This window comes from Arvicanthis niloticus, chromosome 1 (genome assembly GCF_011762505.2).
Source record: "Arvicanthis niloticus isolate mArvNil1 chromosome 1, mArvNil1.pat.X, whole genome shotgun sequence".
In the NCBI taxonomy this organism is placed as follows: Eukaryota; Metazoa; Chordata; class Mammalia; order Rodentia; family Muridae; genus Arvicanthis; species Arvicanthis niloticus.
Genome location: NC_047658.1, coordinates 96,275,722 through 96,301,641, shown reverse-complemented (window position 1 = coordinate 96,301,641; position 25,920 = coordinate 96,275,722). Strand labels below are relative to the sequence as shown.

The 25,920-nt window shown below is 43.7% G+C and overlaps 1 protein-coding gene across 2 annotated transcripts in view; it reads right to left on the bottom strand.

Moving 5' to 3' along the window:
• Plpp4 (phospholipid phosphatase 4) overlaps positions 1-16,630 on the bottom strand; it is a 124,944-nt gene extending 108,314 nt beyond the window's left edge. Inside the window, exon 1 of one of the 2 annotated variants that reach the window (XM_076911425.1) lies at positions 15,957-16,630. In XM_076911425.1, the coding sequence (XP_076767540.1) occupies positions 15,957-16,012 (56 nt within the window). In that variant the 5' untranslated portion in view covers positions 16,013-16,630. The remainder of the gene's footprint in view (positions 1-15,956) is intronic. The other variant, XM_034510478.2, reaches the window with a different exon arrangement.
• Positions 16,631-25,920: the final 9,290 nt, after the last annotated feature.

Here is a 25,920-nt window from a genome sequence, read left to right as displayed (position 1 = left end):
ATGAGATGAATTCACAGTCCAACTGCTTGAAAACAAAGTGTGGAGCAACAGTCTTAAAACTGTCAAATGTAACAACATACCGTATTTAGGACAGGGGCAATGACAGCGGAAACAGTGAAGCCCACAAGAGGACATAAAGACAGCCTCAAGATGCTAAAAGAAACTGACAACCTTGAAGTCTGTAGCTGCCAAAACCGCTTTAAAAGTAAGATCAAAATAAAGACAACTGCAAGAAAACAAAGGCCAGTGGAATTCATTTCCAGCAAACTATACGAGAAATATTAAAGAAAATTCTTCAAGCATGAACGATACAATCCCAGACAGAAAAAAGCAAATCTGAAAGAAATAATGCAAAGCTTTGGAAAATGCAAATATTTACAAAAATCAAGTAGATTTATTTTTGGAATTCAAGGGAAAAATTATTGGAATATTTTATGGGACTTATAACTGAAAAAAAAATCTAGAATAATTTACCAAAGGCTGAAAAGAGAAAAGAATGTATGTTGTCATAGGTTTTTACATTGCACATGAAACGCTGTGAGACTGACCTATGGATGATGCTGATTTTCAAAAATACACCCTGATCTCTAAAGAAACTACTAAAATGCATTAGAGCAGTATAAGTTAAAAGCTAAATAAGGGAGACAATAGAGAATATCAACAAATACTTGACAAACCTAAAAGACTATAGTGAAAGAGGGGGAAGGATCGATGAAATAAATAAAAACCAAATGTAGATAATCAATTTAAACCTGCAGCAGACATTATTGCACTAACTGTAAATGGTTTAGCATTTCTAATTAATGACAGAGACTATTCAGATGAATAAAATTTTTTAAAAGATGTTTATAAGAAACAGTTTTAAGAATGAAAAGAGAACAACAAAGGTATGTTGAAATTAAAAGGTTAAAAATATATATTTTATGTAGACATTACTCTCAAGAAATGTAATGCCAAAATACATTAATGTTAGATAAACTTCAAAATAAGGCATTTCACAAAGAAAATGGAAATTTTATTAGTTTTATCTGTTTAAATTCATCAGGAGGTAAAAGTGATGTATTAACTAGAAATACATTGACATAGAAATTATAACATATAAATCACTTATGGAGAAAAGAAATAGTAACAAAAATATTGTAAGCTACTCAGTTTAGAGCAAGATACAAGAGCTTGAGAATGTCTTCGCTTATTTGATGTTTCTATAATATAATACTGGGAACTAGGTAATTTATAAAAATGGAAATGTTCCTGCATATCCATCCAATATGGACTGTGCTCCATCATCCCCTGGAAAAAGGAAGACAAGACAGGGAAGGAAGATGAGAGCAAGGAATTGAACTGACAGCCTCAAGCCCTTTAATAACTGACATGAAGGGTAAAGCTTTGTTACCTGAGCACCTCTCATCAAGCCCCTCCTCCCAATCCTGTTACACTGGAGATTACGTTTCCAACACATATTTACTTGAGAACATTGGGAACATATTCAAAGTGCAGCAGGGGAGAAGTGTAAAACTATAAAACAGCTCAAAAATAAGCACATGGAATGTTGGCAGCAATAAGACAAAACAACAATTATCTCAACACCAACATTAAACACCCCAGAGGCCCTAATTACCCTGTTCTGATGGAGAGAGACCACCTTCGCATTTATAGGGTACACTGAAGAATGCGTTGGTAAGAGTTTGACTAGCATCGTCAAGCTGCACTAGTATATTTAGAACTTTGTATTCAACAAAAAGAAGCTGCTCATTCTGTTCAAGCTATGTGTATTTGCTCTTAAAATCCATTATATATGGCCACACAGAAAATGATAAACATAATTATATACATGGAATAAACTATCATCGTTGATTTCAGTACAATGAAGCTATTTTTACACCATCATTACATCTACATTAATTATTGGATAACCGACACACAGAAAGGGAAAATAACCTCCCCAAGTTTGCACTGTTAGTTAATAATAGCACATTAGTACTGTGAACCTGGACATTCTGAAGACAAAGTTTACAGCACTGACCATTGTACTACTCTGTTTCCTATGCAGGTGGATTTCCTCAAGATATTCGCTCTCTGTCTCTTTCTGGCTCTCTCTGTCTTTCTCATTCTCTTTTTTCTATGTATGTGTGTATGTGTGTCTCGCCCTTTTTTCTCTATATATGAGGTATCTGTGTGTGTGTGTGTGTGTGTGTGTTTGATATGTACACATATATCAGAATAGTAAAAAAAAAAAAAACTACAGTAATTAAAATGCCAATTGAATCACAGCAGGTAAATAGCAAATCTGAATAGGATCCAGCTGCAAACTTACAGATAAATAATACTTGCCTCTGATAAAAAATGTCACTGAGAAAAACCAGAGTCTCTTCGTAACCAAAAAACCATCTGACAGGAGAGGAAAGGACCCGGAAGATGGCTCAGTTGATAAAGCATTTGCTGTGCAACATGAGGATGTAATCCATCTCAGCACCCACATAAAAAGTCAACAATGCGCACTTGTAACCCCAGTGCTGAGGAGACAGAGACAGCAGGATCCCTGGGGCTTCCTTACCATCTCTGTGAGATTTCTGAACTCCAGTTGCAGTGAGAGATCTAATCCCACAAGCTAGGGTGGAGAGCAACTAGGGTCTTAAGATGAAACCTCTGGCCTCCCATGTATGTCCTCAACATGCAAAAGCACCTGCATGCATATGCACATATACAAACATATGCACAAACACAGCTGAAAGGAATAACCAATACACTGAAGAATGAATAGTAAACAACTGTAAAATACTAGACACTACAAAGAGTATTTCTGGTTTAGATAGAAAATGATTTTCTATACAAGAATGAAACTATTCAAGAGGAAAAGGGCAGATTTACCCACACAAAATCAAAACTCATATGCAATAAGAGAAATCACAAAGAAATTTCAAAGCAAATCATGGAAGTATAGACAACATCTGCAAAACATGAAAGTCTAATATCTATCATACTGGATACCTCTCTCATTGCTTTGACAAAATATCTGACAAGAAGCAATTTAAGAGAGCCAGGGCTTGTTTTGATTTGTGGTTTGAGCGAGTATAACTCACCGTGCTAGGAAATCATGGTGACAGCCAGCTCCACGGTGGTAGGAGTGTATACCAGCTTCTTGCTCATATCACCATGACCAAGAAGCAGAGAAAAGACAGACTAAACTTTAACACCTGTTCCCTCTACCATACCAAGATGAGATTCACTTCCTTCAGCTAGGACTCACTGCCTGAAGGTTCCATATCCTCCCCCAACAGCGCCACCAACTGGGGGCCAAGTGTTCAGTCACATGAGCCATGGTGGTGGTGGGGTATGTCACATTCAAGCTGTAGCATCCACAAAGCACAGAGCATGTCCTGTATATCAAGATGAGCAGTCTAGAGTTCCCAGAGAAGCATGAGCTGCTATAGAGACAAAATGTGTGCAGTTGAGAAGATGCTCAACGGATCACAGAGACATGAAAAGCAAAGGTTACTACCCCACCCCTACCCCCACCCCAAACAAATCAGACATTCACATTCTACACAGGGGCTGGAGATGGCTCAGAGGTTAAGAGTGCTTGTGACTCTTGGGGAGGACCCGAGTTCAGTTCCCAGTATAAGTTGGGCAACTCACAACTGCCTTTCCTCCAGCTCCAAGGGACTAGATGCTCTCTTCTGGTGGTAGTAGTAGTTGTTGTAGTAATAGGTGTATATATTAGACCATTTTGATGGACAGTTTGTCAATGTACATATAAATATAAAATACATAAGGGCTTTGATCCAGAAAAATCTACTGCAAAAACTTCTTAGGCAGCTATATTGCAATGCTGTTTGTCATAAAAAAAAAACATAAAAACATTCTAAAAGTCTATACCTATATTAATAAATTAGGGATCCATACAGCCAGTAAAAAGAATCAAGCAGAATTTACACAGATAGAAAACATCTTCAAGACAAAAAATGTAGAGAAAATTTACCTGTGCAGAGAAAGTAACCCTTGTGGGGCTACCTGGGACTGAGAGTGTTGCTGAGAAAGGGCCTCTCTCTAGTCCAGGCTGGTAACTAACTATGAGACCTAAGCAGGCTGTGCATTCATGGCAATCCTCCTACCTCAGCCTCTTAAGTTACTGGGATTACAGGCATACTTTACTATGCTTGTGTGTGTGTGTGTGTGTGTGTGTGTGTGTGTGTGTGTGTGTGTGTGTGTGATTATAAAAGCATATATTAAAATGTTTAAATTTCAAAAGTGAAGAGAGTAGTCTGGTAGAGACAGATGAAGGGATTCAGGGAGTGTTTCCTCTTTCTTTAGGAGAAAATGCATCCCTTCCAACAGACCCACCTTGCCATCTTCTCAGGAATTTGTCAAATCAGACACAGTTCTAACAGCTATGACTCTGAGATAACCATATGGAGTGTTTCTATCACATGTATCATAAAATTTTACCTCATCATTTTAAAATTTTTCAAAGTGAGTCTGTTAAAAGTAACACTAGCATCTCCATGTTCTCAGTTGCAAGGCATCATCGAAGTGGACCATCTGAGTTTTGATCTGTCTCATTTTATTTAGCATACATACTTCCTTGGATTGTAGAAAACATAGCAATAAAAGGCAACACATGTGAGGATTTTTATACCTTTACTTTTGTGCTTCAATATATCGCTTCCACAACCCCCCCACCCCCCAGAACTCTCAGTGAAGGCCATGGCTATCTCTAACTTCACTTCCAGCCTCTAGCAATGTCCCTTCTGGTGATGTGAATAGAAATGGTCCCATTGGCTCATACTATTTGAAAGGATTAGGTAGTGTGGCCTTGTTAGAGTAGGCATGGCCTTGTTGAAGGCACTGTGTCACTAGAGGTGGGCTTTGAGGTTGCAAAGGTCCAAGCTCAGCACAGAGGCTCTCTCTCTTCTGGCTGCCTGTGGATCCAGATGTAGAACTCTCAGCTACTTCTCTAGCACCATGTCTGCCTGCGTGTTACCATGTTTCCTGCCATGCTGAAAATGAACTAAACCTCTGAACCTGTAAGCAAACCTCAATTAAATGATTTCTTTATAAAAGTGGCCTTGGCCGCAGTGTCTCTTCCCAGCAATAGAACACTGATCAAGAACAAAGTTGGTGCCAGAGAGCAGGGTATTGCTGTTGTAGGCCTGACCTTGTTGGCACAATGTAGACTTCTGAACTGTAGATTAGGAAAGCAGTTGAACACTTTAAGCAGGGCTTTATGGGCCATCCTAGAAGAATCCTAAAGACACCGGGGCTGAGTGTAATGTAGATTAATTATGATGGCCTGGCTCATGAGGTTTCAAAAAAGAATGTTAGTAAATAGCCTAGAGATATTTTGTGCTCTTGTGATATTTTGACAAAGAAGGTGACTGTTTTCTGCCCTTGCCCCAAAAATATCTGCCTGAGGCTAGATTGAAGAGTTAGGGATTAACAGCTTTGGCAAAAGAGATTTCCAGACACCCTAGTATTGACTCTGTCCTGCGGTCATTAGTGGCCATTCGTATGCAGACCTATAATAAAAAGAAGCAATCTGAACAAGGAAAATTACAAAATGTACAGTTTGAAAGGAAAAAAGAAGCACCAGGAAATGTACTGGCACTAAATCCTGTGCTCAAGAAGACAAAACATTTAAAGACAAACTGGATGCTAAATGGAATAAAGGAAGTGGTGACCTCAAGGCAAGGGTGGGTGACCCAACTCAGCTAAGCTTCCAACTTGTAAAGAGGAATTAAAGGCAAGCTTAAGCAGGGAAGGAAACCATCAATAACAGAAAGCTGGTACAGATGCATTGAAACTAAGAGGGCCCAAGTTCCCGCCCCAGCAAGCAGCAGAACTTGGCACCTTAGGCCACATGGTTCTCACTTTAGAGTCCAGGATACAAAGAAAGGGTTATGGAAACTCCTTCCATAGAAAAGGAAAGACACTGAGACCTGGCATGTGTCAAGGGTGTCCCTACATGGAGTCCCAGAGAGGCTGATGCATGAAGTTGTGAAGGGAGAGCCTACCATTGGAGACACCAAGATATCAGAGATACTAGAATGGCAGGAAAAGGCATGCAGGCTGGGTATAGAACCAAGAGAATAGAGTGCATTTCAGGGACAAAGCTGAAAGTTGGAGATCTGAAGACTGCTTTGACATCAGACATGGAGATGCAAAGTTTGGAGTTAGTCCTGCAGTTTCTTAGTCTTGTTTTGGTCTAGTGTTTCCTTACTATGCTTATTCTAAAATAGCAATGTATATTCTGTGCAATTTTATGTTAGAAGTATGAGATCTGATTTTTTATTTTAATTCTATAGGGGCTTACAGTTATGAGATTGCCTTGAGTCTCAGAAGAGACTTTAAACTTTTAAATAGTGTTGAGACTGTGATAGACTATGGGGACTTTTGAAGTTGGACTGAATGCAATTTGCATTATGATATAGCTACAAACCAGGGAGGAGAATGTGGTAATTTAAATAAAAATGGCTCCATAGGCTCATACTGAGTGGCACTATTTGAAAGGGTTAGGCAGTGTGGCCCTATTAGACTCTTAGAGTAGGTATGGCCTTGTTGGAGGAAGTGTGTTACTGGGGGTGTTTTTTAAGGTTACATAGGCCCAAGCCAGGCCCAGAGCCCTCTCTCTTCTGGCTGCCTGTGGATCCAGATGTAGAACTTTCAGCTACTTCTCTAGCACCATACCTGCCTGCATGTTACCATGTTTCCTGCCATGCTGATAATGGACTAACTTTCTAAACCTGTAAGAGAGCCCCCCCAAAATGGGTTCTTTATAAAAGTGGCCTTGGCCCAGCAATAGAACACTAACCAAAACGTCCCTTTAAACATAAATTGTAATTGGGATGTTTAGCGTTTCAGCTTTTTAACATGTTTTACATGTTGTAAAATTCAAAAAGATTGATGTGAGGCACATTTGTGCTTCAAATAATCCTGTAGCAATCACCAAAGAAACACTAGTGTTATAGTCAGAAGTCTCTCTCTCTCTCTCTCTCTCTCTCTCTCTCTCTCTCTCTCTCTCTTTTTGTGTGTGTGTGTGCATGCGTGTGCACGCATGTGTATGTTATGTTCTGTAACAGGCAACATCCATATTGATTATTGGTTATGCATAAAACTCACAAATCTTAACTATAAAATGAATTATAAGTACCATGAAGAAAAAAAATACCAAATATATATTATCTAATCCTATTAGCACACCCCACCCCTGCCCACCACTGAGGTGTTTTGGGGGGTGGATCTTTATGGGGATTTTGTCATAGCTATAAGAACAGATTGAAAGTCACATGAAAACATCATGCACACTGCTCTTGTCTGTCTTATCACTTAGTAATAGTTGTCAGGTGTCTTCCTAGTCAAGGGATAGGTAACTATACTAACTAACCTTAACTGCTGCTCATGTGTCCTACCTAGTGGCTCCTACAAAGCTGTGCTCACCTGCATGCACTGTCCCCTTGCTGTTTCCAGATGCATATCTTGTATTGCTGTGAAAGTCAAACATTGAAAGGTAGACTTGATCTTTCTGTTTTCATCAAATCTCTCTTCGTAGCCCTTGCCCATTTTTCTATTGAGGGATACTTCTCTTTTCTTACTGACTGGTAAGAGCTCTCTGAATATGATAGATACTGAGCTCTTCACTCTGTAAAATGAGAATATCACTTCCTTCCTGGGTGGTTACAAAGATACAGCCATCTAACACATGGTCATCAACCCCACTTCCTATAGCCACCAAGTATAATATTAGGTCAGTCTAAAGTTACCTACATGTAATTATATACCAGTATTGTTCTCTATGACTCCTTTCATCCCTAAGATTTCTAACTAATAATAAACACGAATGTTGCCTGTTATAGAATACCCTGTATATCTATAAATCATATCCATCCTGTGGTCCTGAGAACTGCACCCTTCCTATTATTGTCACACTGGGGAATTGGGCATCTTTCACTGGCTTATATCACACCTCAGTCACAGGAAGAATGAGAAGTGTTGTGTAACAATTTGCTCCGAGATTGAAACATTCCATATTATAGAAAGGCAACAAAAGGAAGGTGAACAACTCAAAATAGCATCAGAAAGTCCCTGAAGTTGATCAAATTCACTAGGCCCATCCCTGTCAAAATAAGCAATAAAAGCTGAGAGTTCCCCTTAGATGAGGGAGCTAAACTGTAACACAGATTATGAGACAAGTAAATCTGAAAACAAAAAAATTAGACTGAGACCAGACCAGCTGCCTCTAAGGAACTTCCTGGACTAAGCCACCTGGAGAGAACATTCCAGATTATTGAGCTGCCTAAAGGGTGTGCAGTGTGCTCCAGATTCCTAGCTTTGGTGAGCTGTCATATTTGCTAGGGTGGGCTTTTGTGATATAGCTGTCATTGAGCCATTTCTGTTCCTGTAAGTCACCTCTTGTCCATATCCATGTAAGTAACCCCAATAAAACTCACTGGTTCACCAAGTTTGATTTCGGTGATATCTGTACTTTGGTCTGTCATGGGCTCACTATCTGGGCTTAGTAGGCATGTGTGCTGCATCTCTCCAGAGAAAATTTTGTCACACAACAAGGGACTAAAGAGATGAGCTTGTACACTAATCATATGCTGTCCTTGGTGGCCATCATGCCTTACAGCAACTCCCATTTACAGTATTCCTCGTGGGTAAGATCACATCATTGTCCCTAACAGAGTCAGGACGTCACTGTGAGACCATGTGTCGTGATACCCACCCTTCTACAGGATGGGATGTTGCTTTAGGCCTCTCTGGGCAACTCTCTGAGGGAAATGAATGTGGAAAACAAGTTATTCCTGTTCCTGTTGGATAAAGAGAAGCCAGACACTTTGTTAAAAACCAGTACATTCACCCAAAGTATAGCTCTCCTTAATTACCAATGGATTCATAACAAATCACGACAGCATTATATTTACTTGTCAGAACTCTTCATAACAAGCCACATGTGTAACTAGGCAGGCTTTAGGTCATACATAGATTTCTCTGTGGTGGCCAGAACAAACAAGTGCTCACGACAATGTGGAATGAATTGTCACATGTCGAGACAAAAGTCAGACGGAAGTGCACACACACTGTGAGTCCATTCATGTTGAGTCAAAAACTTGAGCTAGTGAAATCAGGGCGGCCATGGAAGTAGGCTCGGCAGGTGGGGGGTGGGGGGAGGCTGCTGTGGGCAGCTGCTCACTTATGAATAGGACATTTTTCTTTGTGTATGTTATTTTGGGATTGCACTAAAAGAAATTTCCAGTTTTGTAGGTCAAAACAGTCAAATACCAACTATTTCACATGGCTTAAACTCCCATTTCAATGGAAACATAGCTTTAAAACCCTCTGGCAAGGCAGAAAGAAGCAATCAGCATTGGCCAGCAGAGTGCCTGCTTTCTGGAAACCGACCTAAATGCCCTGACCAAGTCTGATCCTGCCTTCTGTGCATCCGTTATCAGCAGAAACAGTGTAACACCAGCCTTCAGCTTTTATAGAGCTGCTTGTGATGAAGCTGTCCCCAGGCTTCCCTGTGGCATCTACCTGCACCATCCTAAGTCCCCAGCAGCCCAGTGTCCTAACCAATCGTGTCCCTGACTAAGAGGAGCTGCCTGAAGCAGGGGTTGAGGCTCTTCAACACATAGCACCAAGGCAAACGTTTTTTTAAAGAAGCAATATTACAAAGATAATTTTTATATTTACCCCTTCCCAGAAAAATAGAAGTGCCAAGCTTTTATAAGCCTTGTGTGGCTCATAAAAGGCATCATCCTTATAACTAACTGAAATAAACGTATCCATCAGTTTTGAAACTGGTGATCACTTTTTGTCATCTCCCTGTGGGAAACCAGCATCAATTCTGAGAATTCTAGGCACAGCCATCTCATTTTGCAGTGTCCAATAATATTTCAAACCGAAGCACTATTTGTCAGCCACTCTGGAAGATGCAGGGCAAGAGTGTCAGGGACACTTGCTTTTACATGCATAGATGAGGCTGGAGAGGATATTTAGTAGAGAAAGCTCCCAGGTGTGGGTCTAACTGAACTACTTAACTCAATGACTCTGAAGGTAACAGGAACAGACTGTTCTCTTTTACACGTATCTGACACAGTTGTACTGGTGACATTTGGATCCACTGTCTTAGGATTGCTATTAGGAAGGATCCATAGGTTAAGCCCCCATTAAGAAGCCACTGAACTGGGCTTTCTGCCCCATCAGATAGCAAGACCCCTGAGCAAGCTGTAGAGGCTTGCTGAGCTTAGGGTAAGCTGATACCCTGGGTAGGCTAAAAGGAATCCCTTGAAACACACTTAACGAACTTTATTCTTTGCTAGAAATCTCATACTAAATAATTTATAATAAGAATACTATTAGCTATCTGCAGCATCTCTCTTCACATTATGGATTCGTTTTAATAAAGGACAATAATGGCGTTAGCTCTTTTTGAACACCTACTTTAAGCTAAGTACTATCTCACTTAATAAGCACAACCTGATGTTCATCAAAGTAGCTACGTGTTTTTATTAAATGGATGGGGATGCAGAGCTTTAAGCTGGATAAACAATTTGTCCAAAGACTCACCCACCTTATAAGGGGCAAAATCAAGATAGAAAGTCAGGCAACCTAATGCTAAAGACCACAGTCATGACAACTCTACGCAGTGTCATTCGCAGACACTACATATATGTAATAAGGATTAATGAGAACGCGGAGAGAAGACAGTTGCATTTACTGTAGGCACTTAGAAGCACCGACTCTAATCCAATCCAGTGACCTATTATTTCCACTTCCCATATAAAGTAACTGAGGTGCAGAGATACAAAGCAATTTGCTAATTAGTGACAGAGTGAAGATTTAGACTTGAACCCACAGCCCCACAGCCCGTGGTCTTCTGTTATGCCACTTTGCCTCCAATATATCGTTTGAAACTTCTTGTAAATGCCAACACAACTACAACAGGCATGCTATCACAGAACAGACTAACGCTGCAGTAGCTAGCCAACAGTTCCCTGCATCTCAGTTAGCAGAGAACTACCTTCTGTCCCAGAGTCTACTTGCACTATCTTGAGCCTCCATGGCAGCTGTCCCTACCTCAAAGCAACACACATTGACATACAGCTTCTTACTCTCCGCTAAGGAAATTCATGCCGCTTCTACCAAGTGCCCCATGGGCTAGGGCTCTTTGCTTGGCCCCATTTAATCCCTTAGCAGAGCCAAGGACAGTTTTTTCCCCCATAGGGCCAAGAAGGAGAAAAGCAGAGGAGACCATACTCACTCATTAAACATTCCTAAAGCCTAGTGGATGGAAAGAATGTCTGCTCAAAAAGCAGATGCCAGCATTTCTTTTATGTTGGTCTGTAGGTTATGTAGAGCTAACCTGGGCTGTGGGTAACTCTGACACAGGTAGTCAACAGATACCCGTGAAAGTAGCTTCGTTCTGCATTGATGCAGCACACTCAGGTTTCTAGGGAAATCTTCGGAAGTCAGGTCAAAGGGCATCAATCACACTCATGGCAAGGTCCTATGGGGAGCAAAGCAAAGAAGATGGAGGTGTGTCCTGAACCCTAGAGTACAGCTATCGGCAATCCAACAGCAGGCAAGTGCAGAGATGACTGACCACAGCACAAGAGCAAGTAAGAGAGGTACTCACATGCTGAGATAATATCTGAGCAGGTAGCTCTTTGTTTCAAACCTTTGGAGCCAGGCTGCTGAGATGGCACTGTCTGAAAGGTGTTTGCCTTGCAAGCGTGAGGTCCTGAGATTCAAACCTTTGGAGCCAGGCTGCTGAGATGGCACTGTCTGAAAGGTGTTTGCCTTGCAAGCGTGAGGTCCTGAGATCCTCAGAATCTACGTTAAACAAGCAAACAAACAAAAGCTGGGCATAGTGGCAGAAGACTAATCCCAGCAGTGGAAAGGTGGAGACAGGTCTATCCCTGGAACTCATTGGCTATCTAGCCTAGCCTACTTGGAAATTCTGGGACAGTAAGAGACATAGTTTAAAAACAAAACAAAAACAAAAATTAAAATAAAAAAAACACTAAGGTTGACCTCTGGCCTACACACACACACAGACACACACACACACACACACACACATACACACACACACACCCCTAAAGGGCCTCCTTACATTTTTATCCTAAGCTCACTTCATATCAGAAAACAGCCCAACTTGTCCCTGAAACCCACAGTCCACAGCCACACCTGGTGGGCTGTTCCCCACCCACATTGTGCCTATCTGCTGCCCAGCCGTTACTCTGCAGGAACGTCCTTGAGCCCAGGCCTGCCTCATACACCTGACACCAGATGCTTAGGTGAGCAGTCAGTCATCTCTGGGCATCATTCCCTGGCATCTATTTCCACCTTCTCATCACTTCCTGTGTTAATTATTCCTTCTTTGCAGTAAACTGAGTACTTTGTACAAGCTACCACAGCTAGCTTAGCCCAGGCTGGAATCCTACAAATATCATGTGTGACACGTATGCCTGTGTATCCTTTGTACTTGTGGGAGTGCAGGTGCCATGAGAGATATGAAGAAGGTATTAGATCCCCTGGAGTTAGACCTAAAGGTGTTTGTGAGATGCCCAATGTGGGTTTTGGGCAGTGAATTTGAGTTTTCTATAAAAACAGTAAGCCATCTCTCAGTCCCCAAGATGTGATAGCCTTCATCACTACCTCACATGTAGTATTCCCTCAACAAATAAAAGTTCTTATCTTGGCAGTAATAGTAAAAGTTACTGGAATACCAGTACTAGCAAACCTGGGGCCCAGGGCTGGTGATCAAGGAGCTCAGAGCTGCTGAGTAAAGTCCAGATCTTGTTAGCATTTGTAGAAACACTTGCTGATTCTCTCCAGTCTTTGGTGACAACTTGTCCCAATGCCCAGATACAACCAGTAGGGCCCTTGAAGCTCACAAGCATCAGAGCACACTAACTGTAGCCTCTAAGCTGCAAATGGCCCTTTTAAGGTCCCTACACATAGGGTTCCCATAAACATCTTCCCCTCTGTTAAGCTAAAGTTGATACGAAGTTGCAGCAGTTACTGTTCACTGCTCTTTGGTCGTTGTCATTTGCTTGTTTAAGATTTGAAGCAAGGTTGCTCCAGAGGCACTGAGAATGAGATTGTCTGCAGACTGTTCTCTGAGTCTAAATGCACAAACCCTGGGCTTCAAAATGAACTTCCAGACAAAGGGCTTTTCCTCAAGAGTTGACAAGAGAGAGCTTACATGCTCAGGGGTCCAAGGCACATCTCACTGGGCTTCACTTAAAGTCTACAGGGAGAGTCTGTGGATCGGCTGCTTCCAGGCAGGAAAGATGATCAGAAAGCAAGCACATCTCCCGGAGAGAGTTCTCTAAAGCAGCAGTTCTCAACCTGTGGGCCTTTGAGAGATCAAATGACCTTTTCACAGGAGTCACTTATCAGATGTCCTGCATATCTGTAATTTACATTACAAATCATTACAGTAGCAAAGCACAGCCTTGAAGTAGCAAAGAAACATTTCATGGTTGGGGGTCACAACATAAGAAGCTGTATTAAAGGGTCGCAGCATGAGGAAGGTTAAGAACCACGGCTCTAGAGCATAAGCTAAGAAAAAGTGAGGCTGCTCTCTTCTGTCTTAAACTAGCTAGCTTCTAGACTGGTCAGTGTAGCAGGCAGACCAGATTAGACTTGCCTGGACGGACCTCCCTGATGTCCCAGGGCTACAAAGACCACCATCTTCAGGGTGGTGAGCCTTCACTCAGTCCCCTCGTCACCACAATGCTGCCAAAGGGAAGAAGAGAACTTCCTCTCCAAAGCTAGCCTCTGCCAAAGCGCCAGAAGCTTATCCGAGGAAACAAGAGGTCATCTGTGTCCCCGCTCCTCCTAGGCTCTCCCAAAAGCTACTATCTGCCTAAGCTGCCACCCCCAGCTTGTCTTTGGTGCCAATCTGGTTTTTATAAAATAATATTTGCAATTTTATATGAAACTCAAGAATCATGCCAAAATGCAATCAATGTCCATATGTATCCTGTGGTGGCAGGTGATTGCAGAGCCCACACTAAATAACACAGGAGGAGACTTTGGGGAAAAGACTGAAAAGTGATGAGTTTTTTTTTTTTTTTTTTTTTTCATTGCTTGCTTGGTTGGTTGGTTAGTTGTCTTGATTTTTTTACATAACATTCTTAGAAGAAGCCAGACACACATAAACAAAATTTACCAAGTTTTCTAATTCACTCCATTGTATATTTATAAATATCTCATGTTTGGAAGAATGTTTGAAAGAAAATATGAAAACATGTAAATATTGTGCATGTGTTTAGACACTTTTAAAATAAATATTCCTGGAAGCAATTAAAGCAGAGAGCCTACAAGCCTATTTCACGTTATTCCTGCATTATTTTTGCACAGACATTTTCCCTCAACAAACGTCAGATTCTACCCCGTACTAACCATCAGTCCATCATTTTTAACACCTAATCATTGAAGGGGGTTTTAGCCTATCTGCCAACCCAAAACTGCCCCCATGCAACCACCTGGCAGCCACTCCTTGGAATGTTTACTCCAAAGGTAGAAAGACAGAGAGAAAGAAGGGGGAAAGGGCTTGATTCTTTGCAAATGCATCAAGATCCAACGGAACTTCCTTCTCCCTGTTCCCAGTGAATAACACTAGTGTTCAGTCAGAAGGGGGAGGGGGTGGCCCGCAACTGGGGAGCTCCCAGTCTTTTCTGATGGTTTGAATAAATTCTCAGGATGAATTTAATTCCTAATTTAAGCGCGCGTGTGCACACACACACACACACACACACACACGCACTAAACAAACAAACAAACAAACAAACAAAATTTAAAAAGCATTACTTTCCACGAATATACCCCAAGGTGCAGAAGTAGTCTGATACTACACACCTGCCTACCTGCCATGGTTGGGGCAGAAATTTAGAGGGGGGCTTCCTGATTGCCTTGATGGGATACCTACACACATTTCAAGACTCCAGCAAATCCAGATAGTCCGTACAACTTTAATATTTAAAATATGACAGCCAGCCATTGGTAGTCAAGAGAAAACCTGATCTACTACTGGGGGTAACAGTGCAGATGTGTCAGCCTTGGTAACAGGCACTTAAGGCTCCCTGCTAGGTGGATTTGAACTAGAGAGACTAGAGAGCCAAGAAAGCTCGCTGGGGGGGGGGGTGTGGAGGGTGGGTTGCTTAGAGCCACAGAGAGGCAGGACGGGTGCCTGAGCACAGACATCTCTGAAGGAATGGCACCAGGCTCCCTCCTTTTTTCAGAAATGACGATTCCTAGGTGCCATCCTGAACATTTCAATGCTGTCCCCAAAGGGCTTCTGCCCCTCACATGTAAAAGGAGCTTCTGGTGCTCCCAGCCCCGCAGCCTGCTGCAGCTCCTGACCTGCCCAACCCTCCATGGCAACAGTTTTCCAGTCAGAGAAGTAACGCAGACACCTATTTGATGCTTTTTAAGGCTGCCAGTTCAGGAGCCAGGGACATACAAGGAGACCTAGGCTGACCCTGGCTGCCTGGGCACAGCATGGGGTGGCGGGAGCTGGAGCCAAGAGCAAAAACTGCCATCATCAGCTTCAAACGATCACAGGAGAGAAACTTCCCTAGGGCACCAGCCAGGCTGCCCATCCTGGTCTTAAGGAGCAGCCTAAATTCCAGGGACAGGTGTGCGGGGCTAGTGAGAGATTCAGACTTGGGGCAGCAGAGCTAGGGCCGCCGGACTTGCTTCCAGACTAGGAGCTACTACGGAAGCAGTTCTCAGTCCGGGCATGCTAGGATTACTGTGCACTAAGGGTCCCAAGAAAAGGCGGAAAAGGTTTCTTTTGATCCCGTTGGGAAGGAACATCCCCGGCACCAACCCAGAAGGGAACCCCGAACCCAGGCCCCCGGCGAGATACAGCAGCGCAAACAAAGTTGGGGCTCCCAAAGGCTGAGTCTTTAGGTCCCCGCCCGCGGTGCACCACTACTTACACGAAGACCCCAAAAAGAAGGGCTCGCACCCCGATCTCAATGGCCAGCTCCCGCATGGTGCAGCCGGAGTAGCTCCCGCAGCGGCAGCTGGCGCTGTCCGTGGCTCCCACGGCTCGGCCCGAGCGGCTCTCCAGTGCCTGGGCGGTGAGGGAGGCGCGCTGCAGGCCGCGAGCGGGGGCGGGAGGCGGGCGCGGGGTGGGGGCGGCAGGGAGGGCTCAGTCCCAGCCTCCCGCTCTGGGCTCCCGGACACCCAGACACCGCACTGATCTCTTCAGGTCTCGCTCCGGATCACACTGATCGCGCCGATCGCGCGTCAGGGACTCCCTGCTCACTTGCGATCCCTGTTGTTTCTGTGTCCTGGGCTCGCGCCCGGCGCCCAGGACCCAGGAGGGGAAGCCTGGGGATGCCCCTCTGTCGTCGCCACCGCCTCCCTCCGGACGCTCTGCGCGGCTTCCCGACTACTGGGCGGCCCCTGGGCTCTGCGCCCGCCCGGCAGCACGCTCCGCCGGCGGCCGCTGCGCGCCTCCTCTCCAGCCGGCGACTCCTGCTCTGGCTCTCTGCTCTTTCTTCACAAACCTGCACGTGGGCATGAAGTAGATGGGCGCTTTGGGGATTCTCTCGCACTCAGGACAGCCCTGACATCCTCTGGTTCCACCTGGGAGAGCTTCTTCCTTCCTGCAACATGCTCCCCTTACACCATACCAACCTCAGATTCTTTCTTTTCCCGCCCCCGATTCTAGAAAGTTCCCAGGAGATTGCTCCCAATCTTTCTTTCTCTCTGAAGGTGCCAGACTGGCATACAAAAACCCTGACATAGACTGAGGGCAAAAGTGAGCTCGGGCACCGCCCCTTTATGCCACCATTGCTGTGTAGTATCTGGGGACCCCATCTCTCCTTTCCTCCATCATCCTCCCAACACCATCAGTGGCTTTGGGCTGCTGTGCTGTAGATGTAAAACAGCAGCTCTCTAAGCATCCCTGCCTGCACATGGCAGACTATCATTAGGCAACAAGTAGAAGCAGGAGCGTTGGCCTCAGGACTCAGTCAGAAATTCAAATATAAATAAATGGTGGTCTCAGGGTGCCGACCACAAGCCTGGGACCAGCTTGGTCTTGGCTTTGCATTTTCATCGCCTGTAGAGGTTATTAATCCTACTTGTAGGATTGTCTCTGGGGGAACTTGGACCTTTCTTGGAATCTGAGCAGGGATGAATTAGAAGTTGGCTTCTTGTGCTGAGGGGCTGGATTTCCAACTTGGACCCAAGTAAGAGTAGGTAGAAAGCAGGCTTTGGGAGGAAAGCAGACCCTGTTTGCCAATGGCACACGCCAGACCTTAGATAGCCTCAGGGAGGAGGGAACCAGGCTGCGTGGAAGGGACACCATCCCAGCAAATGAAGGTACTGGAGCAATGTCTGCTTTGTCCATGGAATGCTTTGGCATGATTTCGTGCTTGGTGAGTATTGCTGAGTGAACAGTGCACGAGGGACTGTGTAGATCATCAGGCACATGGGATACCATGTTCAGGGAGATCAGGAAAGGTGTGGAAGGAGGAGGAAGTGGCTCTGTCCTCCATGACTTGGGCCTAGCATTACTCTCTTTCCACAGCTTGACAAAGTAGTACCAGAAACCCATGGTGAAGTCTGGCGGCCTACAGCTGAGGCTGCCAGGGAGGTAGCTGCACGCTGGGTGGAGTGCTAGCAAGAATGCATGTTGAGACATCACTTAACTGTAAGCATCAACTAGGCAGCTGTGCAAAGTGGGGTGCTGGATGCTCGGACTCATAATCCACTTCTGCCCTGGAGAATCTGGGTTCCACCAATCACACAGAGAAGTGAGACAAGGTTAGGTGGGTGGTGGGGACCTCCTTGTGGCAGTCCTCCTCACCAGGGTCTGTAGCAGAGACAATAACTGTGAATCTTACATTCATGTTTCTGTTTGTTGTCTGTTCAAACACTTAGATCACACTGACCTCGAAATCTCTGTGTAGCTTACATTGGTCCTGAACTTCTGACCTTCCTGCCTCTGCCTTCCAATGCTGGGCTTATAGGCATCCACCATCGCTATGTCATGAAGGACATCATGGCTTTCATTTCTTCTTTGTAAGAGAGTTACCTGGAGAAAGAATCTGAAAGGGCATGTGACTCCGTTGCTATAGTCATTATGAAGTAATTTTGAACCGAAAGAGTAATGTAAACACCAAGCCAGTCACAAATACTTTGATCTATAATGGTGTCCTCCCAGCAAGATCTGCTAGGGCAATGGTGGCACAAAGCTTGTGGTGGTGACCAACCAATGTCTGACTTGACATAAGGCCCACTCCATGAGATGAAACCCATACCTGACACTGCTGGAGAGACCAAGAACTTGAGACTTGGTAGCCCAGGGACCTAGTGTAAAACCAAATGTAGCAATGAAATGATTCTTAATGACATTCTGCTATACTGATTCAGTGCCTTGCTTGACCATTATCAGAGAAGCTTCCTCCTTCACAGAACAAGTGTAAAGACCCATAGCCAGACATAATGCTGAGAGTGAGAGAGCTTGGAACACTCCGCCCTAAACAGGATGTCTCCATCAAATCCTTCCCTTCAGGGCTAAGAGAACCCTGGCCTAGAAGGAACAAAAAGAGTGTAAAATCCAGAAGGAGTGGAGGACACCAAGAAAACAAGGCCTCTAAATCAACGTGATCAAAGCTTGTATGAATTCACAGAGACTCAGGCAGCGTGCACCAGACATGAACTGGTCTGGATCAGGTCCTTGGCATGTATATTATGGCTTCCAGTTAGTGTGTGGATGGGATTTCTGAGTGCATGAACTAGTAGGCCTCTGTTTCTTGTGCCTTCTCTTGGGCTATTTTCCTGTTCTTTGTTTTGTACGACTCTGCTGTGTTAGTTTTTGTTCTATCACATTATATTTCATTTTATCGCTATTTCTTAGTAGCTTGTTTGTTTGTTAATAAGAGACAGACAGAGGGTGGATTCAAATGGGAGGGAAAGAGGGAGGAGACTGGGAAGAGTAGAGGTAGACAAGACCATAATCAAAATATATTGTGTGAGAAAAATCAAGTCTATTTTAAGTAAAAGGGGAGTGACTCTGAAGGACAGAGCTTTAAAGAGAATCCTGATCCAAGCCCCACTCCTCATTCGAAGCTTGAATGAACGCTATGTCTTGTCATCTGAGTCCTTCTGTGCAGACTGCCCATCCTGCAATGGGAAAGGCCATCCATTTTGAGAGAGCTTGTCTACCCTTCAGACAGTTCCAATGAAAGCCCTGCCTTGAGGGAACTCACTCTCCTGTAGCTTCTATTGGTGCCTCCATTCTGCTGGCCCCATTCCTGCACACATCACTGTGGTCAGAGCAGCCTTATGGCAAGCAACAGTTATTCCAACCTAAATTTATTTAAGAAAAGATTACTGAAAAGCCCATTGTCCTATGGGCTTCAGGTTCTACTTCATTCACGGTGCAAAGAATATTATCGGGACTTGTTTTTTTCCCAGATTTCCGCTGTGTTTGTCCTGTAGAGACTTATTTGGAGTCTTGATAGTCCAGGAATTCTATTAGTCAGGATATGTTTGGGTGTAAGAGCCCTGCCTGCCTTGATCCCATGACTCCCAACAAAAGTGTCATTGCTGAATGTCATTCTTGCTTCAAGCCCTGAACGGATCACCATGGCCAGAAAATCATGATGGACTGCTGGTCCCAGACCTGGACTTTGCTTCATCTCAAGCCTCGGACTGTGAATGGGGCCAAGGTGAGCCCACAGACAGGGCCAACGCCTTGGAGCACACTGCATGTCTGATGAGGTGATAATGAACAGCCTTCTGTGCCATAACCAAGCAGACTGGAGACAACTCCCTATGTTCTAGTCAACCAGCGATACCCAGTAAACAGATGTGTTCTGGGTGCCCTGTGGGTGTACCAGTGTCTACCTTTGTCAGCACTGACTTTAGGGAAGACTAAAGCAAAGCTGGGATGGCTCTCCCAATGCTTGTCTTCCCCTGTCCAGTCCCTGTCACTTTGACCCTCAGTACCCTGTCATCTGCCCTAATGAATTCTTCTGTCACATTCCCAAGTCTGTTGAAAGAAAGCGCTAGTCACACTCATTATATAAACCCATAACATGGCTTCTTGGTGTTCTTGATATTCTCTCTCTCTCTCTCTCTCTCTCTCTCTCTCTCTCTCTCTCTCTCCACACACACACACACACACACACACACACACACACACCACACACACACGCCATTTGAGCTTTTAGCCAGGTCCCTTTTGAAGGGCAGACCTGCTCTGCTTCTTCTAAAGATGGCTACAGCAGATACCCTCATACCCTCAGTGCTTTGGATCACACAAAGCTGGCAGCCACCTCCATTGTTTGTATACAGCTGCATCTGCCAAGCAGGTAGAGAACTCCGGAAGAACCATGCCACTGTGCAATCAGATAAGTGAGCCCACAGAAACATGGAGCAAAGGCAGAGAAGAGAAAGCCACTGATGTAAGCTAGGCCAGTCCTGACAGCCCTGCTGGGCCTTCAGAAGCCTACTGTGGGAGGTGAAGCACTCTAAAGAAAGAAGAAGACTAGGTCTGGGCTGTTAAAAGGCCCACACATTTTCTGCTGTGAAAATTGAAATGATAAATTACTGAAGTATTCCTGGTCACTGGAGCTGTAAAGTATGAGGCAGATCTTTAAAACAAACAAACAAACAAACAAACAAAAACAAACCAGAATTGGACACTTGTGAAATACAACTTCGCTGACTGACTCCATGCATCTTCCAAGTGACACTGACTGAGTCTTTCCTACTGAGCTTATGGCCTGCACACTCTACAGTCAAGCTTCTGCTATGTTGCTTTTCTTACAGCATTCGGCAGAATCATTCAACATGTTGATCCCAATAAAGCCCTCAGAGCTAGTTGCCAAGTCCAAAGCCACCTTCTAAGACCAAAAGCTTCAACTTCTTACAATCTCACTCTCAAAAGCTCCCCTCTGTATGTGAGTGGTACCTGTCTCACTGTTCTCAGAGTAGATCCAGCAACAGGTAGCCAGCACAGCCAGCCTTACCTAGAAGCTCTCACAAACCCCACCTTTCTATCAGGGTTGCTTGGCACGCCTAAACCATCAAGAATCCAAGGGCAGCTTCAAGTGGGTCGTCAAGTTTAAGCTGGTCCATGAATTATCTCCCAGCAAGTGCTTGTCCACTTGACACCTCTAGGGATGTAGAATTCATCTGAGGCTTGTTCTGTTTTAGGAGAGATCTATTGTTTGAGTAGAAACAGATCTGCCTGAAGTCGAGCTCCATGGGTCTGAATTATGCTTTGGGGACAGCACAGAATAAATGCAATGTCTATTCTACACAGTAGACCTTTAATTATAGCTAAGGTGGTAAGGGGAAGAGAAAGGGAGAGGGTTCTTTCTCTTCCAAGCTAAGTACTCGCTATCCTTCACTCTGTCTGCTTCTAAGCAGTAATATTCAGAAGACCACCGAGAACCTAGCACCAGACTTGCCACGAAATGTGCTTAAAACCGAATCCCATGTGATAAAAAGCAATTATCCCACAGGAACAGGGTTGAGACACATAGAAAGTGAATTAAATCCTCTATAGCTTCAGAGGGAATGTTAGGCCACCAAAGGAGAAAACGCATGAAGAGGTAAGTTAATAAATGTCATTTCTAGCCAGGCAGTGGCGGTGCATTCCTTTAATCCCAGCATTTGGGAGGCAGAGACAGGTTGATTTCTGAGTTGGCCAGCCTGGTCTACAGAGTGAGCTCCAGGACAGCCAGAGATACACAGAGAAACCCTGTCACAAAAAAACAAATGAATAAATAAATAAATAAATAAATGCTATTTCTTAGAAACACCGAGCATCTTTCTTTTCCAGTAGGATTTTGTCCAGTACCATTGAATTAGTCATGTGGACCTTCAGGGTACCACTTCAAGTTCATCCACGGAGAAACCTCTGTGTGGGAGCTACCAACGGGCTCCTCCTTTCCATGCTGTGATACACAACATTGCATTCTGCAATGTCCATGCAGGACAAAAGTAGTAAGCGGCCTTGTGCTTAGCACTCAGCTAATTCTGTTCCCAGGGAGTCTGCATCGGGTCAGAGGCCAGGCTCTGTCACTCAGTCGTGTCAGCAGCTATCTCTTGAGGGACATTCCAGTGCAGTTTGGGTGTGCATTGCTCTGCTGGCTGAGGGGATGAGGCATCTTTTCATGTGGATGTTCACTATTGTCCTTTTTCTAAGTGGGTATGAGGTGTCTATTCATATCTTTCAGCCATTTTTTAAATTGAGATTTTTGCCTTTTATTATTGGTTTGAAGGACTTTATAATATAATCTGAATATGTTCTTTGTTAGTTTTATAAATTGCATATGTCTTCTTTGGCTCAATTTTTCATTTTCTAAACAAAGCCTTTTAAAGGGTACATTTTTAATTATGACGAAGCCAAATTTTTCAATTTTCACTCTCAAGATTGTCACTGGATGTCCAGAGATACCTTTGCCTACTCTACACTCCTCAAAATTTTCTCTTACATTTTCTTCTAGAAATGTTATTATGCTGGCTCTTTTATTTGTATCTATGTGGTACCTAAATTGAATTTTGCATGGTAACTAAGGTTCTATTTTTCATAAGGGTATTCAATTGTTCTAGTATTGTTGGTCAAAAAGATGGTATTTTTACATTAGAATTGTCTTAATACCATGGTGAAGACTAACAGTTTGTCTTTGAGTAACAACTGGATTTTTTTTTTGTTAAATTTTCCATCCATCTATCTTAGGTTCTTCTCTGTGATCACCAATACCAATGTACTTTTAAAAATACTCACAATGTCTTTTCTAGTTGCTAAGTTTATTTTACAGCAGTGATGGATGCACATACATCCTAGACTTCTAAGCTACTGCTCTGTAGGCCTGTAGTCTGCAGACAGGACACCTAGCACTGCCTCCCTCTGGTGACTAAATATTGCCTTATGTGACCTATTACTCAACCAACTATCCAAGTAGACTCCCAACACTATAGGATTCTGTAAACACAGGGCGTATTTAAAGCTGAGGTTTTGTTATGGTTTTACTTCTGTACTATGACAAATAGCTAACAAGAGGCAGAATATAGCAGAAAATGGTTTATTGCTTATAATTCCAGGTCACTGGCTATCAGAGAAGTTAAGGCAGCAACTCAAATAGCTAGTCTTGTCCTACCGAGAGCAGAGAAAATAACGCTTGTTTTCTTCCTTCCTTCCTTGCTTGCTTGCTTGTTGCTAACGTTAAGCTAGCTTTTTCCTTTCTTATATAATCCAGTGTCCAGACATATTCAGGGTGGGTCTCCCTATCTCAATTAACAATCAAGACAAACACACAGAGACATGCCCACAGGCCAATCTAGGTAATTACTCATTAAGACACTCTTAAGTGATTTTAGGTTGTACCAAGTTGATAGTTGAAAATAATCAGCACAGGGGGCCATAATGAAACCCCTAGAAATTGAAAAATAGCTGAGATACATGCCTATTTTGTTGTTAGGTTTTTAATCTGATTCTTGGAAAGCATCATAGAAAAGTCAAGACTCTGCTTAATTATCAAATCAAATTACCTCTGACCCCATTACATTTTGAACAGTGGCTGTTCCGGCACTGAACCCCACATGCATGAACTGGCACTTTTCTAATGGCTGCAACTGGTATATGCAATGCTACCTTATTGAAAATGGCAGAGGGGGGCACATTTAATGCAGACTTCCATGATTGGACCTGGCTTTGGGCCAAGCTAGGATCTGACCCACTCCCCAAAAGACTCTACTGAATCAGACACCTACACATTGTGACAGAGGAGCAAGTGGCCTAGAACAGTGCCCTATTGCCAGCCGGGGTATCTCTGAAGTGTCTGGAAACATTGCCTGTAATTTTGGCCTTCTTATAGAAGAAAAGTCCCTCCTTCCAGGACAAGTATCCACAGGGCTTCATCCTATATATACCAATTGCATTTTCTTAGTAATATCTATATGAGAGCACAAGACTATGTCAGCACAGAGATGGACACTCCAGACAAACAAAAGAATTGGGGTTTCACGGCCAGCCATTAGTGGCAGTGTTTTTGAATCCACTTGACTAAAGGAGAGTGGGATCTATTGCTTTTCAATCTAGCATCAGTTCACCTCAAACTATAGCCTAAGATCACGTGCCCAAGATCTCGTGCTGCCCCGACATCAGAGAAGCCAGGAGGACCTAGAACAACCTTAATACAAGGTTCTTGCCATGGCTGGTGAACAGCATAGGAACCATATCTTAGCAACAAAAAGAAACATGTATCTCAGATATTTTCCAGTGTCTGGGGGTTTCATGTGCCCCTCTGTGCCTGGTTAGTTTTAACTGTCAGCTTGACACAACCTAGAATCACTTTAGGACAAGTCTTCATGAATATCTAGATTGGCCTGTGGATGTGGATGTGAGTATTTGTCCTGACTGTTGAGATTGGTAGGCCCACCCTGAACATTCACAGCAGATGCACCAGGCACAGGATATGTACACCGGAGTGTGGGGCTTCAGAACTCTGCTGTCTGGAATAATTATTCAAACACATCTTTCTACTCTCTCGATGCTATGGAGTCTGCCTCCTATCACCCCTTGCATGCACTACCATCTTCCCCAGGCTGTGAGCAGATCGGATTAGTGAACCACGCTAATCTCATCTGCAGTGTCAGGAGCCATGTATCAGCCATCCCTGAACCATGAGCCGGGAATCCTTCCCTCATCAATGGTTAATCAAGATAAACACTCCAGTAAAGGTGGCCTCCTTATAGTCTCTGTATTTAATTCAGACTTGAGCAATAAAGGCCAAGGCGACTGGTCCAGGGATAAAAATGCATGACCCAGTGAGAGCCAGTGATAGACTATATAACTTGCTACTGAGAATAGCTTTCTTCTTTTTATTTAGTCTTGGACTCCAGATGATGGAGGACTAAAGCAAGCATCTTTTAACCTTTAAATTCCGAGAGTTAATATGGAGAATAGGGATGATTTGGAAACACTGGGCCCTGTTGATGCCATATGAGGTCCAGAGCTCATCTGTGCTTAAAGCCAATAGCATCATATTATATGAGAGCCTCATTCCTGGTTTATACAAGAAACTATGTGACCCCTTTCTGGAAAACTCCCTCCATTCTTGCCGTCTCATCCTTTGTAAGTGTGGCCAGAATTTGTCCAAGGAGGATAATAGGAGATAGTGATGTCACTAGGACAGAACTGGTGCCTTCTCCATCTTCCACGAGGCTCGTGTGCTTATCTAATTCACAGGTCTGTTTTGTAACATTCCAGGACGAAAGATGTTCTGACACTTGAGTAATGAGCGATATTCACAAGATGCTTTCCCCTTCCCCATGCAAAGGGTGCTAATGAGCGCAGGTGCTACACCTTCCCTCTTTCACTCTTTGTCTAAGTAATAAGAAAATAACCCTCTCCTTTCATGTCATCATGGGGTCCAAAATACCAATGGCATCTGAACTCTATGCAGGATGTGGTAAGTTCAGTCCATACCAACAACATCCAAGGTGTGTGGGGAGTGGAGAAGGAACCAAATAGGTAGAGCCACTAGAGAAAGCAGCCAGCGAGCCCTTTAGGCACTCACAACCATCTCTAAAGCCAAGGATCCTGGGACAAGCAATACCTGGCTGGATTGACATCTGGTTACTGACAGAAACAGATGAGAAACACACCCTACAGGGTCTTTACTAACATACATGTGGATCAAATCAGCTAGGTGTTTCCACACACCCCTGGACTTTATTTTGCTATTTAAACCATGCAGAATAGCACAAGAAGCATCCACACAGCCTCAGCTGGGTTTCCTGAGTATTGGCGTTTGCCGCTTGTGTTCTATTCCCATCTGTATAGAGATAGGTAGGTAAGGCGAGTGAGAGAAAAAGGAAGAGAGAAGAGAGAGATCAAGATGTGTGCGTGTTTGTGTCTATATACAA